General features: G+C 34.0%; 2 protein-coding genes and 1 long non-coding RNA gene across 3 annotated transcripts; 1 reads left to right on the top strand and 2 right to left on the bottom strand.

The window, feature by feature from the left end:
• Positions 1-3,526: 3,526 nt before the first annotated feature.
• Positions 3,527-4,044, bottom strand: LOC133697316 (protein DMP2-like; the record flags this gene model as incomplete). Its single annotated transcript, XM_062119791.1, has 1 exon — positions 3,527-4,044. A coding segment is annotated over one exon (366 nt), but the record flags the coding sequence as incomplete, so codon positions are not given.
• Positions 4,045-13,731: 9,687 nt separating this feature from the next.
• On the top strand, positions 13,732-14,661 carry LOC133696143 (uncharacterized). The gene is made up of 3 exons (XR_009842627.1): positions 13,732-13,984; positions 14,072-14,191; positions 14,276-14,661. It is a non-coding gene; the product is annotated as an uncharacterized LOC133696143 (long non-coding RNA).
• Positions 14,662-16,907: 2,246 nt separating this feature from the next.
• Positions 16,908-17,849, bottom strand: LOC133696895 (protein DMP2-like). The gene has a single exon (XM_062119189.1). It carries the CDS (start codon positions 17,772-17,774, stop codon positions 17,214-17,216), a length of 561 nt encoding a protein of 186 aa, XP_061975173.1. The 5' UTR covers positions 17,775-17,849; the 3' UTR covers positions 16,908-17,213.
• Between the last annotated feature and the right edge of the window lie 622 nt (positions 17,850-18,471).

Here is an 18,471-nt window from a genome sequence, read left to right as displayed (position 1 = left end):
AAAGAATTTTCCAAGACTTATAAAAAAATTTAAAATGATAGTATTTTCAAGATCAATGACAGTGAATGAAAAAGAGTTTCGTGAGATTTATATAATTTTTTTTTTACATTTGTGCGGGCATGCAAACTACTCATTTACCTGGAGAAGCTGATTGTTTCATTTGAGACTTCAGTAATTCCAGATGCTATAAATGACAACTTTTTTTTTTTTTTTTATTTTAATCTTTTGGAAAATCATTTAATACATCAGATGTTACTCGTTCTCTCCTATTTACAAGGGAAAAAAAATATATTTTTGTGGAATCCCCAAATGAAAGTGTATTAATTCTGTGTTTAGATTCAATCTCTCCTTGACCTTTTCAAGTTTTGGGAAAATACCGGGCTATATGGACACACCATCTTGCTTGACTATCGCCTAATATGGATGAATTCTTGGCGACGAGTCTCTCGGTGTATCAAAATCTTGAAAAAAAATATAATTATTAAATTGAATTGAAGGATCAACTCTATACCCCAAATGTCAAAAACCCCTCATTGTTCGTCTAAAAACTAATCATACTTCAAATGTCTTTTCTCCCCTTAAATTCAAATTAATTCTTTGAATATCGCTCACGATTCTCGCAAGACGTGAAATATTAAATAACATGTATTTAATTAGAAGGATGTAATTCATTTGGTCAGATTTTAAATTTGCTTTCCAGAGTCATTAGTTCGAATGTCACAAACCTTAAGATTACTAGAGGCTTATCTAGTTGTTAACTTTAGAATATTAACTTTAGGGTATTAGAGGATTAATTGAGATGCGCATGAGCTGATCCGAACATCTACGATTATGATTATAAAAAAAATTGTATCTAACTCGGATAATTAATTAATTATACATAAAAGACAAAAAAAAAATGAAAGCATCTTCTCGATCAAGATATTTTATTTATTTATTTAGCTCTGTTTGATAAAACTTCTTTCATATTCGTTTTATTGATAATTTTTTTATTGACATAAAATGTATATATACTATCACCCTATTTTGCCCCCCTAACTTTTTTAACTTAAGAATTATCTAATAAAAAATATGCATGTAAACATCCACCCACACACGTAACATATAAGATTTTAAAAATATACATTATTTAATATAAAATAATACATATTTTATTAAAATATTCTTAATATGTTATGATGTATATTGGTCATTTTATATCTTAAGACCATGAGAATAAAATTTAATCAAATACTATTTAATTATTTTAAACTCTTACAAGTACACATTTCATTAATTCATTGCTCCTAGACAGCATCTAAAAGGTTTTTTTTTTTAATTACAAAACCCTAAAGAGCTTGAATACTCATCAAATGATTCACCATTTCCAAATTCCCAAACTAGTGAGAAAGAAGTGTTCAACTCCAACCCCGCGAGCATCACTAGACAAACGACCCTTCATGTGCAGCAGCTTGCACGAAACCCTTAATGAATAATGTCTTTTTTTTTTCTTTTTTTTTTTGGGAGCCAAGGATTGGTCAATTATAATGACAATTCATAGCACAAAAAGCAAAAAGGTCAATAATGAATAATGGTATCCCATCATTTTTTTATTTTCCATTATGGACTCCCAATGGTGCTCGAGCGTAACTTCCTCCATTGACTATCCAAAATAATGACTATTTTCCATTTTCTAGCATTCTCCCTTTACACAGGCTGAACTGGGCTGGTATGGTTGATCCTGATGGGTAAACTGCACTCACAAGTTCAAATAGAGGGTGAGAATTCGGTCGATCTCTCTAATTATAAAGTCAATCTCAAACTTTTTTAGAGAAGAATGATACTTACTGAATAAGAGGGATGTGTATGACATGGGATGTGCTAAAAGTAAATTGATTTATGAAAACAGGTCAACCAGTTGGATTAAATAAATTGGTCGACCGGTTGAGAAACGATGGACTGATTCAGTTGGAAGAAAATAGTTCCTATTCAGATTAAAATTTTCTTGTATTACTTTAATTCCTTGATTATTTAGGACTTTATGCCCAAAAATAGCTTATAATTCAGCATTATTAAGTAGTACACAAAGAGATAGAATATCTAAGAGAACTTGAAGAGAAACACTTAATAAAAGTATATCTTCCTCTCAATCTTCTTCTTGTTCTTGAGTTTTTGACATAGCATTATTGTTTTTGATCTTATACCACACCTATCTTTTTTCTAATAAGTGGTATCAAACCTTATGTTTGTTTAGTTAACATGGTCAGTCCAAACTTCACACTCCAATGTCTTAAGTTGAAAAAAGACAACTATGAAACTTGGTGTATTCGAGTAAAATTTTAGCTAGGTTTTCAAGATGTATGACGGTTGAAAAGGCTTTGAAGAGCTTATAGATGGAGAAACGTTGACTTCAGTCCAACAAAAAAGCTGTGAAAAAAGCACAAAGGAAGGATCAATAAGCACTAACAATTATCCACAAATGTCTTGATGATGTCACTTTTGAGATAGTGGCTAATGCAATTACAACCAAACAAGCATGGAAAGTTTTGTAAGAATCAAACCAAGGAGCTAATAATGTGAGAAAAGTACGTCTGCAAAAGCTATGTGATGTCTTGAAAAGTTACATATGCTTGAATCAGAGAATATTTTAGAATACTTTGCAAGAGTGGTGGTTATATACAATCAAATGAAGAGATATGAGGAGAAGATGAAAGAGACACGTGGGGTAGAGAAGATCCTACACTCGCTGTAAAAGAAGTTCCATTATGTTGTAGTCGCAATAGAGGAGTCGCAAAATATGTTTGTTCTTTCAATCGAAGGTATCATAGGAAAATTACAAGTCCATAAGAAAAGAGTCAGTGAAATTCAAAAGGATATGGGTACATAAACACTTTTTTCAAAGTAAAATGGTTCTGGATATTCTCAAAAGGGTAGAGGATGTAGACAAAGCAAAAGAGGAGGAAGAGATAGATTTGAAAGAGGAGGTCGTGACAGCCTCAATAGGTCAACCAATCGATCGTATGAAGCAAACTGGTCGATCGATTACACTGACAATCACAATCTAAAATCCAGGTTTGACAAATCAAAAGTTAAATGCTATAATTTTCCAAAGAGAGATCATTATACTAGGGATTGCTGGAGTCAAACCAAGAAGGTTAAGGAAAATGCAAATCTAGTGATAAAAGAGGAGAATGAAGGAATCATATTACTAGTGCATGATAAGAGAATACAAAGCAAAGAGAACATGTAATATTTAGATAATAAGTTACTTTTCATTTACTTGTTGTGTGGTTAAATATGATTTTTAAGTTGTTTTTTAATTGAAAAAAATATTAAATTAATATTTTTAGATGTTTTTCAGTGGTTTTAATATGTTAATATCAAAAATAAAAATAAAACTAAAAAACAAATATTATTTTAGCATATTTTACTTTACATTTCATTACCAAACACGAATTAAATCTTAAACAATCATACATGGAATTAAGACAATTCGAATGACCTCTTACTGTGACAAAATACAAACTTATTATTATACATATTGAAATGATATATCCATTCCTCCCTCTTCTATATTCTTAAACAATCATACAAATTCAAAGACGAAGCATTCTCAGGGTATAGAGCTGCAAATCAGGAACCAATTTCCTCAAGACTTTTGCAACCTATTTGTTTATAGTATAGATGTATTCATCATCGCTAAGAATCCTGTGAAGAATCACTTGAAGGGTATCCAATTCCATGGCGCTTGTTAGGGAACAACATGAACACGGTACCCGAGACTGCACCAATGGCAGGAGGCAACACCATGAGCAACACCTTCTCAGTGGACTCGAAAGAAGGATAAAAGCACTTGACTGTGTTGCTATCCAACAGGGACAACACAGCAAACACGATCAGGGAGAAAAAAGCATGAGCAAAGTCACCAACTCGAAGCTTGTAGCTTGACAAGTCCACGGACGACCCAGCAGAATCTGAAGATGGCCAAAGCCCTTTCATGGTTGCAATTCCATAGTGAGTCCAGCCATCACTGCCCCTGTAATTGTCGGTGAAACAAGAGAAACAACAATGAGATCAACTTTTTTTTTTTTTTTTCTAGTGGAAGCTCAAGTAGTGGTACTCTACCAACTCTACCAAGAAAGATGAGAAGTCTTGATGATTTATATGAGGTAGTTAATTCTATTGATGATGATATAACACTATATTATCACCTTGTTACATGTGATCATATATTGTTTGAAAGGCAATAAAAGATGAAAAATAAAGAATTGATAGGGATGAAAAGATTGCATCAATTGAGAAGAATGACATATGGAAATTGCATATGAAAATTGATTCTTAGACCAAGAAGAAAAAAGTCAATAGGTGTCAAGCGGATCTTCAAAGAAGAAAAAAATATCAAAAGAGAAGTATAAATGTACAAGGCAAGGTTAATGACAGAAGGCTATAGTCAAAAGTATGTGATTAACTATGATGAAGTATTTGCTGCAATTGCTAGATTGGAGACCATTCAATTAATCATTACCACTGTTTCCCAACATAGATAGAGAATATATCAAATAGATGTCAAATCAGCTTTTCTTTATGGTTTTCTTGAAGTGGAGGTCTATATTGAGAAACTTATAAGATATGAAGTGAAGCGACATAAAGACAAGTTACTAAAGTAGAACAAATCCTTGTATGGATTGAAGCAAGCCTCGAGAGTTTGGTATAGTTATATTGATAGCTATTTCTTAAAGAATGGATTTGTTAAATACCCTCATGAATATGCTATCTATGTAATTATCTAAAAGAGTGGTGATACTCTTATTATATGTTTGTATGTGGATGACTTGATTTTTACAGGAAATAATCTACAGATATTTGGAGACTTCAAGCAAGCAATGATTAAGGAGTTTGAGATGATAGATATTGATCTTATGTTGCAGTACTTAGTGATTAAGATCAAATAAGTAGAAGATGAAATGTTTGTGAATCCAGAGAATTTTGTAAGGGAGGTTCTCAAGAAGTTTAAAATGGAGGATTGTGCAAGAGTAAATACTCCAATTGAGTGTGGAGTAAAGATGTCAAAAATAATGAATGAGAGAAGATAAACTCTACAACATTCACAAACTTAGTCGGGAGTTTGAGATATTTGATATACACTCGTCCAGATGTTTTTTTTTTTAAATAGAACTTGTGAGTAAATTTATAGAGATACCAATCATGACACCTTCAAAGCATTAAAGTGAATTCTTCGGTATATCAAAGTTACTATTGATTTTGACTTGTTCTATGATTATTCTAATAGCTTTGAACTTGTGGGTTATAGTGATAATGATTGAGTTGAAAATATGGATGATAGAAAAGCACTACGAGTTTTGTTTTCTACATGGGAGACACAACATTTACATATAGTTCAAAGAAATAATCTATAGTCAATTTGTCAACATGTAAAGTTGAATATATAGCTATCACACATGTGTTTTTCATTCCAGATGGCTAATGATATTATTGAAATAATTGTGAGTGCCATAAGAGAAGCCTATTGAAATTTATATGGATTACTCATCAACATTTGTATTAGTAAAAAAAATCTAGTATTTTATGATAGAAGTAAGTATATTGACACAAGATTTCATTACCTATGAGATTGCATTATAGACAAGGATGTTAAAGTCAAGTATGTGAAGACACAAGACCAAGTCGCGAATATCTTCATAAAGCCACTGAAAAATGATCTTTTTATAAAGATGAGAAATATGTTGAGAGTTATGAAGAAATCAAGTTTAAGGAGGGATGCTGAAAGTATGATGATTTCTGGAAATTAGTTGAGTCGGTCGATCGGTTGGGAACAAGTTGATCGGTTGAGATTGATTAACTAGTTGGATTAAATAAATTGGTTGACCAGTTCAGTTAACATAATAGCATTTCTGTTTAGATTAGGATTTCCTTGTATTAGTTTAATTTCTTAATTTTTTAGAACTTTATACCTATAAATAGGCTTGTAATTCAACATTATTAAGTAGTACAGAAAGATAGATTAAGTAAGAGAGTTTAGAGATAAACACTTAATAAAATTATATATTCCTCTCAATTGTCTTCTTAAATTTTTGACTTTGCATTACTGTTTTTTTTATTTTATACCACACTTATCTTTCTTCCAACAGGATGCACCTAGGAGAATATGTGTACCTAGAGCTCAGCTACCCACTAGAAAGATGGACACATGATAGATAAGGGTCCATTTCTAATATGACTAGGCCTATAATGGCAAAATCTAAAGATTTGCCCAGTCTTAGCCTTGATAAGTTGCTTTTCATTTACTTATTGTGTGGTTAAATATGGTTTTTAAATTGTTTTTTAATTGAAAAAACATTAAATTAATATTTTTAGATGTTTTTCAATGATTTTAATATGATAATATCAAAAATAAAAATAAAACTAACACTACCAGAAAACCAGAGAAAACCAACGGAATTACTGACGGAACTAATTCCGTCTAAAAATCTGTCGATATATACCGATGGCATATATCCGTCGGCAAAATGGTCGGTATATACCGACGGAAGTAAGTATGATAATATCAAAAATAAAAATAAAACTAACACTACCAGAAAACTGGAGAAAACCAACGGTATATACCGACCGTTTCGCCGACGGGGTATACAGTTTGTCTGGAAATATACAAGGCATAGTGACGTCAGATGATTTTACCGACAGAATGACCGATGGATTCAAACTGAGATAGCCTTACAGTGACGTGGCACTGTCACCGACGGAATCAACCATTATATACCCACCCATCTGCCGACACTCTCCTCCTCTCTTTCTCCTTCTTCTTCTTTCCCATCCCATCTCTCCCCTCCCAAACTGCAGCTAACCACCCATCCCAACTCTCCACTATTCTCAACACGAGCACTCAAGTTTCTTATATCTTGTATGTGGTCACAATATCCGTTTCTTGTAGATTTTATCATTTTTTTCTAAGTAAATCTATCCTTTTTAGTTTTAATATTTAAATGTGAATTTTATTGTTTTAGTATATGTATTTTGTTAACGTTTGTACTTGTTTAATTGTTATTTGTCGAAGAAACTTGTAGTATGAATGTATAATTTTGTAGTTATTATAGTTTGTGCTCAAAATCTGTCAAATTATATTTGTTTGTAAATTGTTGAAATTTTGTTTGAATTACACCGAATTAAATGTGTTATGATGAAATAAATAAGTAATAGCTTGTTTAATGAGTCTTGTTTAATTGTTATCAATTCTATTTCGAAGTTGTGATTTCTGTAAATTTATATATGTATAAATTTGTATGTATGAACGTTGATAGTTGATAATTTATAATGAATATTTAACATAAGTGTTGTTTTAGTTTGTTGGATAATGTCGGGGAAAACCAATATTTTTGTTATGTTTTATAGAGGTTCAAAAGAAGTCATGGATGATCATTCATGGATGTATCGGGACTCGCCCCAAGGATTGCGGAGGATGAATTATTGTAATGGTGTCCAGGGTTCTATTAATTTTGCAACATCTATTCCGAGGAATTTTACTGACGGCAGTATTAGGTGTCCATGCAGGAAGTGTAAAGATTTAAAGTTTCTACATCAAGATGTTCTAACGATGCATCTTCTAACTAAAAGGTTCATGGAGGATTACCTGTGTTGGTATGCTCACGGAGAACTATTTGTTCCTGATGAGAGCATGGAAGAACAGGTGGTTGTGTCAACTTCTAATGCTAGCAACATGCATGAAGTTAGAAATGAGAACAGTAATCCTTACAGAAATATGGTTATGGATGCAATGAGAATGAGTGAAGGTAATGTCAGGGAATGTCTAATCATAGAAGAAGAACCTAATGCAGATGCAGCAAGGTTTTTTGATCTGTTGAGAGATTCTGACGAACCATTATAGGATGGCTGCACAAACCATAGTAAATTATCAGCCGTAGCACAAGTGTTCACCATCAAGTCAAATCACGGGTTGAGTGAGGCTAGTTATGACAAGATTATTGAATGGGCGAGAAGCATTTTACCTGAAGGGAACAGGCTGAAAGAGAACTTCTATGCTGTCAAGTCCATGATGAAACCCCTTAATTTAAGATACCAGAAAATTGATATATGCCTTAACTTCTGCATGTTATACTACCTTGAAAATACAGAGATGACCGAGTGCATGACATGCGGGCATTCCCGTTACAAACCCAGAACTGGTAGAGGGAAGACTCTTGTGGCATATAAAAAACTTAGATACTTCCCAATCACACCTAGACTGCAGAGGTTATTCATGTCACCAAGGACTGCTGAGCACATGACATGGCACCAATCACACCATGCGGTTGATGGAGTGATGGTTCATCCTTCTGACGGTGAAGCCTGGAAACACTTTAACAGTATGCATCCTCACTTTTCAGCTGAATCAAGGAACGTGCATCTTGGGTTGTGTACAGATGGATTCAACCCATTCGGGTCATTTGCTGCTCCTTATTCTTGTTGGCCTGTCATACCGACAATTTATAACTTGCCACCGGGGATGTGTATGAGGCCGGAGTTCATGTTTTTATCTATGTTCATACCAGGTCCGAGCAGTCCGGGGCAGAATATAGATGTTTGTCTTCGTCCATTGATTGATGAGTTGACGCAGTTGTGGTCCTCTAGAGCTTTGACTTATGACATCTTCAGGAAACATAATTTTGTTATAAGAGCGGCTTTGATGTGGACTATCAATGATTTCCCAGCTTATGGAATGGTTTCTGGTTGGAGCACACATGGAAAGCTAGCATGTCCATACTATATGGAGAACAACAAGGCATTCACGCTAACAAACGGAGGTAAAGCTTCTTTTTTTGACTGTCATTGTTATTTCTTGCCACATAACCACAGGTATAGAAAGAACAGAAAGGATTTCTTTGTTGGCAGAGTTCAAAAGGATATTGCACCCCCGCGTCTTTCCGGTGAAGAATTGTTTGATGTTATGTCAGAGTATGGTGACATTGTGTTTGGTCTCCAATCAGGTAAGCAGAAGTTTCGTGGTTTTGGTTTGACCTATAATTGGGTGAAGCGAAGTATGTTTTGGGAGCTTCCTTATTAAAAGACCAATCTTCTCCACCATAACCTTGATGTCATGCACATTGAAAAGAACGTGTTTGAGAACATTTTCAACACCGTCATGGATGTGAAGGGGAAGACAAAGGACAACATCAAGGCTAGATTAGATGTAGCGCTGTTCTGTAACCGTAAAAATATGGAGTTGGTTTGTGATGGGTCACGAGTCACAAAACCAAGAGCAAGCTTCGTGCTAGAGAAAAACGCACAACTACTAGTATATAAATGGCTTAAGAGTCTATGTTTCCCTAATGGACATGCCTCGAACATATCAAGGCTAGTTAATATGGAGGAATGCAGATTATATGGAATGAAGAGTCATAACTGCCATATGTTTATGCAAACACTCATCCCATTAGCTTTTCGTGATTTGTTGCCAAAGAGGATATGGGATGCACTAATGGAGATCAATCATTTTTTCAGAGATATATGCTCCAACAAGTTGAATGTTGATCACATTGAAAAGCTTGAAAAGAATATCGTCGAGACATTATGCAAACTTGAGATGATATTTCCTCCATCATTTTTTGACTCAATGGAGCATCTACCCATACATTTACCGTTTGAGGTAAAAGTTGGAGGACCGGTCTAGTACAGATGGATGTATCCATTCGAGATGTTAGATATTACATGAGCTATGTAATTTATAATTAAAGATTTTTATTTTTATTTTTAATGTTTTTAATTGATAATTTTTTATTTATATATATATATATATATTACTTATTCAATCTTAAAAAAGGGTTAAGAACAAGACGCATGTTGAGGCGTCAATATGTGAGGCCTATATTGTTGAGGAGATCTCAACATTTATCTCATACTATTTTGAACCTCAATTGAGAACGAGGATAAACCGTGTTCCACGGCATGATGATGGTGGTGAAGTGCCTTCAAGTAGGAAATTGTCAATATTCTCCAATCCTGGACGATCCATACCTAAAAATGCCGTGAGGGGAAGATATTTGTCTGAAATAGAGTTTAGACAAGCACATAATTATGTCCTATTTAACTGTGATGAGCTAAGACCTTTTATTAAGTAAGTAGATGTTCGACTTAAACTTTGTCAAGAGTGTAATATTTATGTTTTGTGATACCATACACTCATATAATTTGGAACAACCTTGCAGGCAACATCGACGATACTTACTGTCCAATAACTCACGGCTGACCGAATCCCAGATCTTTCAATTACAAGATGAACAATTTGCCACATGATTTAGAGCACATGTAAATCCTATCACAAACTCATTATCTCTTGCAATGTAATTAATTGTAGTCAATGTTACATAATATCCGTTTATTGATTATTGTTGTATTTAATTTACAAGCTAGGTTTATCAAATAGGAGGTAGTGTTGCTATTTCATTGTCTTTACTATGCCTGAGCCCTGAAAGAAAAGTCAAGTGCTATAATGGGTATTTTATCAATGGATATGTCTTTCATACTGAAGAGTACGGGCATGGAAGAAAGACATATAACAGTGGTGTTTGTATTAAGGGATCGACTTCTAGTGAGTTTGAAGTTGAATACTATGGTAGATTGGAAGAGGTCATTGAACTGCAATATCATAGCGAGCAAAATAGAGTATTTTTATTCAAATGCTAGTGGTATGACACAACTGACAGAGGAATCAGAGTAAATCCTCACTATGGTCTCGTTGAAATCAACTCAAAAGCTAGACACCGCAACGTAAACGACGTCTTTGTTTTCGCAAAGCAATGCCAACAAGTTTATTACACATACACCCTTTCCTTTAGAAAGGACCGATCAAGAGTTGATTGGTTATCCATTTTAAAAACAAAACCCAAGGGTCGTGTCGAGGTTGTTCAGGATGAGAACGAAGACACAAGTGTGATAGATGAAGTCTTTCAAGTTAGTGAGTTGGTTGAACCGTACCGAGTTGCTCCATCGATTGACTTAGAAGAAAGTTTGAATTTTCATGTTTTCAACGATTGTCTTGTTGATGTTGACGCAGAGGAGTTGAATGTTGTTCTGAGCTCTACTAGTGGAAAAAAGAATGTTGTTGAAGAAGATGATAACGAAATTGAAGAGTGCGATGAAGCTGATGATAACAATTCAATAGAGGACGAAGATAAATTCCGACTAACTAAACATGTTCTAAAGCCTTATTTTATAATGTAATAATTTGAAACATGAAATATTTATTCTTCTTTAATGGTCAGCCCTTGTTATTGTGTTGTGTGTATTGTAAGATTGCAATTCAAGATTTTGTGACAGGGTTACATAAAAAAAATAAGAAAACTTTACGGTTTCACTGATAGGTACATCGACGGACTGTAACCCATCGGTATTTCACAGAGAGTTGAAAAACATTTCGGGATTGTGCCACTTTGACCGACGACGACACCGACGGACCATACCCGTCGGTATTTCATAGATAATTGCAAAAACATTTACGGGATAGTGCCACTTTCACCAACAACGACATCGACGGACCATACCCGTCGGTATTTCATAGAGAGTTGTAAAAAAATTATGGGATTGTGCCACAATCACCGATGGGTACACCGACGACTTTACCGACGTAAAATACCGACGAAATCACCGACGGATTTACTCTCATCCCAAAGCGCACGCATGTCAAACACATGTCCGTCTGCACAAATACCGACGGATCAAAAAGTTTGGCGGGATTTTCGAACTTTTTTGGTGTGCATTTCAATTAATTTCCGACGGTATTACCGACGGAATTTAATGCCACCGACAACAATTAATGTCCATCGGTAATACCGTCGGAAAAAATGCTATATAAAACCCCCCTCCCCCCATTTGGTTCATTTTTTTCTCTAGCTCCGTTTCTCTTCTTCTCCATTTCTCTTATCCTCTCTGTTTATATTTGGCTTTTGGAAGGGAGTTTCTCTTCTTCTCCATTTCTTTTCTCCTCTTGATTTATATTTGGCTTTTTGAAGGGATTTTATTGCTTTAGTGGTAGTTTTAAAAGGTATGTATTCTTTTTTCTTTATCTTTGTATTTTTTTTATTTTAATTATGATTATTTTTTTTGGTGTTCTTTGTTTTGTGTATTGTTTGTAGATAAAATCTTAAATTCAACACACTATTAAGATAAGCATTTTTTATTCCCAAATTTATTTTGAATTGATATAGTGTTTTTTAGTTTTGTGTATTGTTTGTTTTGTGTTTATGTTGTTTTGTATATTGTTTTTTAGTTTTTTCATTTTATTTATTAATTTTATGATATTATTGTTTGTATTTCTATAATTGTTATTGTTGAATTTATGTTAAAAATGTTAATTTATATATATAGAATTACATTTAATTAGTTATCTTAATTTAGGATATTATTGTTTGTATTGCTATAATTGTTATTGTTGAATTTATGTCTTAAATGTTAATTGAAATATACAATTAAATTTAATTAGTTTATCTTAATTTTAGAATATTATTGTTGACATTTCATTGTTATTGCTTGTTATTACATTTTTATATTTATGTGTACACGTTAATTTCTATTTTGAGGTCTATTAGGGTCGATCGTGTTAGGAATGATATTGATTTAGTTACCTTTTGCTTTTGACCATATAATTATTTATAAATTAAGAGTCTTGTCTCCTAAAACTTGAAATGTAATATTAATATGTAAATTTGAATGTATGACTTTAATCTAATGTTTGTAACTCTAAGTACCAATTTAACAATGAATGTTCATAGTTGAAATTGATTCTTTTACTTGAATATCATTATATGATGTTATTGAATAAAATGTTTTGTGTTGATGATGATGAGTTGGGTTGAGATCCAGGATGATTGGATCGGGATGTGAAATAAAATTGGAAGTGTAATATGTTTTTGTCGATAACTTGGCACCCCCCAGTATAGGGGAGACTCTGTTGATTTTTTTTAAAATAATCAAAATTAATTATGTAATTATTCGTATAAATTTGTGTAGATGCGTAGAATGAAATCTACAGCACGTCGTCAGAAGACGGTTACAGCTAGTTCTTCTAGCAGCGAGGAGGACGTATCCTTAGGTGCTGATCACGGCGAGGAATCTACACCAACTTGTGATGCTGCCTCTTCTAGCGCTGTTTCAAAGCGTAGAAACGGTGTGCCTTCACAGCGGGGTCAATTCACCCGCAAGTACCAGGCAATATGGAAGGATGACCTCTCAATGTAAGTTTGTTTAGGTTTTAGTTTTTTTTATATACTTATAACATAATTTATGAATAACTAATTAATATTACTACTTTTATTTAATTTCAGGTTCACAAACATTGAGTCTGCAAGGATTATAACATTGGCGTTTAAATCGTCGATGGAGATTCCATTGTTTCAATGGAGCCAGGTTTCCAAACATCCTGAGTGGAAACCTAATATCGATGCATGGTTTAAACGATTTCAGGTCGGTGTTAATTTTTAATTTCCAGCTTATTTTTAATAAATGATTTTTATAATTTTATATCTTGTATTATTTTTATTTTATATGAATTATTTATATACAGAGAACAAATTTGAGTGGGATAGGGCGAACAACAATGTTGTGAGGAGGGTATGGGAGAATCACGCGACAACTAGGTAACATCAAAAATAATATTTATTTTTGTTTTATAATTTTATGTTTTAAATTCTAATTTGTTACTATGGAAGTAGGTTGCGTGATTTTTGGTATGACACCCAAAAAAAAATTAAAAAGACATGCGAGGGATAACGGTCTTGAAGGATGGAATGAGGTGGCGGTTTGGCAGGAATTCAAACCACCATTCATCTCAGGGGAAATATGGACGACATATATTGAGCATGTGACCTCAGAGCGGTTCTCACAACGCTCACAGTCCGGCGCCGACAACTGGAACCAGTAAATTCATGGTTCGGTGAACACGCATACTGGCGGATCCTTATAATATATTAATTTTAATGAAATACATGCAAAGCGGATGGTAAGATTAATTTTAATGAAATATATCGTTAATTAATTTTTCGTTCCTTATAATATATTTAACTTTCAACCTATTTTTTCCTTACAGGTTGCGTCTCTTGGACGTCAGTCAAGTCCAATGGAGCTGTTTGTAGAGACGCATGTGCGGAGTCAAGACCGCCAAAAGAGGGTGCAGCAGTTCGTGGACAACCGTATTCAGCACTTCGTGGTATGCTCGTTCATTCATTTTATTTTGTAAGTTATTATTTTCTTGAATTGCATTTGATGATTTTTTTACCGACGGAATTTTCAGGAGACCTGTAATAGCGGTTGAGAGAGAGATATGGGGACAATCCTTCGACCTATTCAGATTTCGATCCAGATTTGTGGATGGAGGTGGGATTGTCTGGTGGACCGGATAAAAATCAGGTCTACGGGCTCTCCAACACTACGGCTGAAAACTTGCGTTCGGCTCGTAGTGTCTCAAATGTTGGAAGCTCTCCATCAATATCGAACACCCAATCTGAGGAGTTCATTGCCTTGAAACAACAATATCAACAACTCTCAACAAATTATGATGAGCTCCGTCAAATAGTCATGGAGATGAGATCAAAGATAGGTGACGATACTTGTGCAGCTCCTTTTTGGCCGTATGGTCCCGGGAACAACCAGCCTCCTCCTCCTCCTCCTCCTCCAGCTCCGCCCCTATTCTAGTTTAATTTTGTTTTTTAAACACATTAAATTTGTACTGAATATTATTTAACATTACTTTTATATTTTTAATGTTTAGTGCAATTTTATTTGTTTATTAAGCTATTTTACTATTAATAAATTATTTGTATATATATATTTTAAATACATACCGACGGATATACGACGGACTAAATCCGTCGGTATTTCACAGAGAGTTGCCAAATAATTACCAACCATGCCATAATTACCGACGGATATACTCCGTCGGTGATTACATACAGACGGCTTTACCGACGGATAATATCCATCGGTATTTCATAGAGAGTTGCCACACAATTACCACCAATGCCATAATTACCGACGGACAGGTCGTCGGTAATTATCGTTGAAATTACAGACGGATTTATTCTGTCAGTAATGTTCCCGCAAGAAAATTTTTTTTTGGCGCGCGCATATCCGTCTGTAAGCATGTCGGTGTTCCATCGGTGGGTGTTTTTTTTATTTGCAACAGAATTAGTGATGAAAATGGGAGTTACCGATGACTAGTATACCGACGGACGTGTTTCGTCGATGAAGTTGTCGGTAATTATTTCACCGACGAAGTTAATTCCTGGCACAAACGGAAGTAGTCCGTCGGTAAAACTGTTTAATGGTGTAGTGTAAAAAACAAATATTATTTTAATATATTTTACTCTACATTTCATTACCAAACATGAACTTAATCTTAAACAATCATACATGAAGGATTGATTGATTAGTCCTGCATAGGTAAATTCTATTCATATTAGAATTTTATTGTATTAGTTTAATTCCTTGATTATTTAGGACTTTATGCCCAAAAATAGCTTGTAATTCAGCATTATTAAGTAGTACAAAAGGACACAAAATATCTAAGAGAAACACTTAATAAAAGTATATCTTCCTCTCAATCTTCTTCTTATTCTTGACATTGCATTATTGTTTTTGATCTTATACCAGACCTATCTTTCTTCTAACAAGTGGTATCAAACCTTAGGTTTGTTTAGTTAACATGGTCAGTCCAAACTTTACACTTCAATGTCTTAAGTTGATAAAGGACAACTATGAAACTTGGTGTATTTGACTAAAATTTTAGCTAGGTTTTCAAGATGTATAAGAGACGGTTGAAAAGGCTTTGAAGAGCTTATAGATGGAGAAATGTTGACTTCAGTCTAACAAAAAAGCTGTGAAAAAGGCACAAAGAAAGGATCAATAAGCTCTAAAAATTATCTATCAATGTCTCGATGATGCCACTTTTAAGATAGTGGCTAATGCAACCACAACCAAACAAGCATGGAAAGTTTTGTAAGAATCAAACCAATGAACTGATAATGTGAGAAAAATACATTTACAAAAGCTATGTGATGTCTTAAAAAGTTACATATGCTTGAATAAGAGAATATTTTAGAATACTTTGCAAGAGTATTTGTTATATACAATCAAATGAAGAGATATGAGGAGAAGATGAAAGAGACACGTGTGGTAGAGAAGATACTACACTCGCTGTAAAAGAAGTTCCATTATGTGGTAGTTGCGATAAAGAAGTCGCAAAATATGTATGTTCTTTCAATCCAAGGTCTCATAAGAAAATTACAGATCCATAAGGAAAGAGTTAGTGAGATTCAAAAGGATATGGGTGCACAAACACTTTTTTTCAAAGTAAGATGGTTCTAGATATTTTTAAAGGGGTAGAGGATTTGGACAAAGCAAAAGAGAAGGAAGAGATAGATTTGGAAGATGAGGTCATGACAGCCTCAACAAGTCAACCAATTGACCACATGAAGGAAACCGATCGATCGATTACACTGACAATGACAATTTAAAATTCGGGTCTGACAAATCAAAAGTTAAATGCTATAATTTTCCAAAGAGAGATCATTATACTAGGGATTGCTGGAGTCTAACCAAGAAGGTTAAGGAAAATGCAAATCTAGTGATAAAAGAGGAGAATGAAGCGACCCTATTACTAGTGCATGATAAGAGAATACAAGGCAAACACAACATGTGATATCTAGATAATAAGTTGCTTTTCATTTACTTATTGTGTGGTAAAATATGGTTTTTAAATTATTTTTTAATTGAAAAAACATTAAATTAATATTTTTAGATGTTTTACGTCAATGGTTTTAATATGTTAATATTAAAAATAAAAATAAAACTAAAAAACAAATATTATTTTAACATATTTTACTTTACATTTCATTACCAAACACGAACTTAATCTTAAACAATCATACATGGAAGGATTGATTGATTAGTCCTGCATAGGTGAAGAAGTTGAGCTGAACTAGTCTTCAGCTTCAAATTTACAAATGGAATTAAGACAATTCACATTACCTCTTACTGTGACAAAATACAAACTTATTATACATATTGAAGGGAAATTAATGATATATCCATTCCTCCCTCTTCTATATTCTTAAACAATCATACAAATTCAAAGACGAAGCATTCTCAGGGTATAGAGCTGCAAATCAGGAACCAATTTCCTCAAGACTTTTGCAACCTATTTGTTTATAGTATAGATGTATTCATCATCGCTAAGAATCCTGTGAAGAATCACTTGAAGGGTATCCAATTCCATGGCGCTTGTTAGGGAACAACATGAACACGGTACCCGAGACTGCACCAATGGCAGGAGGCAACACCATGAGCAACACCTTCTCAGTGGACTCGAAAGAAGGATAAAAGCACTTGACTGTGTTGCTATCCAACAGGGACAACACAGCAAACACGATCAGGGAGAAAAAAGCATGAGCAAAGTCACCAACTCGAAGCTTGTAGCTTGACAAGTCCACGGACGACCCAGCAGAATCTGAAGATGGCCAAAGCCCTTTCATGGTTGCAATTCCATAGTGAGTCCAGCCATCACTGCCCCTGTAACTGTCGGTGAAGCAAGAGAAACAGCAAGAGAAGCCACAGAGGCCCATGAGAATGCCACTCAGGTACTTGTTAACGGTGTGGCATTGGCCGTTGTTGGTCAAGACAGGGTTAAGGAATTGGAACATAAAAACTGTTCCTGTTGGGAGGAGCTTTATGAGGTTTCCAACTCCTGAAAATGTCTTGTCCTGGATGGAGCTTTCCTTGGTTTTAGTGGCCATTTGTCTATCTAGCTATGTGCTTGCTGTTTTGTGCTCAATCTTTTTGCTGGTGATTCTTGAAACACACTTTGCAAGTATATATAGCTAGACAGTTCTGGGATATCTATCGTATGGGATTTGTATAGATTAGAATATTAGATCAGAGCTGAGCATGAGAGAATGTTGCTTCTACGTAAAATCTCAATGGTGTGTGCAACAAAAGAAAATTAGTCTTGCTTTTACTCTTCGAAAGGGCGGCCATCTCTTACAAATCCAAACCTTGAAGCATTGGATTTTGTTATATTTAGAAGCTCAAAAAACGTAAAAGTTGCTCTCACACAGATTTTGGATCGATCGTCAACAAATTAATATCTGGAATTGAACACATTGCTAACTAAGATCAAGAAAAAAAGCATAAATCATCGTAAGAGCAAAGCTTAAATATTATTTTTTTTGGTATACCAACAAATGATCTCTAACTATATTTTTCATCAAACGTGTTGGAAACATTTAAGGTGCATTTGTTTTGCACTTGTTTTTATGTTTGCGGTGTAAAAAACACAGCAATGTGTTTAGTAACTGTAAAAATTGTGTTTTATATTATGGGGTGCACTAAAAAATTAAGTTTGAAATACAGTTTTTATGATGTAAATTTTATATGTTTTTTAACTGAATTTCATAAAATACTGTTTGTTTTTGCATTTCAAAAGTGCTTTTG

This window comes from Populus nigra, chromosome 6 (genome assembly GCF_951802175.1).
Source record: "Populus nigra chromosome 6, ddPopNigr1.1, whole genome shotgun sequence".
Taxonomy (NCBI): domain Eukaryota; kingdom Viridiplantae; phylum Streptophyta; class Magnoliopsida; order Malpighiales; family Salicaceae; genus Populus; species Populus nigra.
This window is presented reverse-complemented; position numbering and strand designations above follow the sequence as displayed.

Excerpts from the sequence above, each read along its gene's own strand:
- LOC133696895 (XM_062119189.1), bottom strand. The coding sequence starts at position 17,774 with ATGGCCACTAAAACCAAGGAAAGCTCCATCCAGGACAAGACATTTTCA.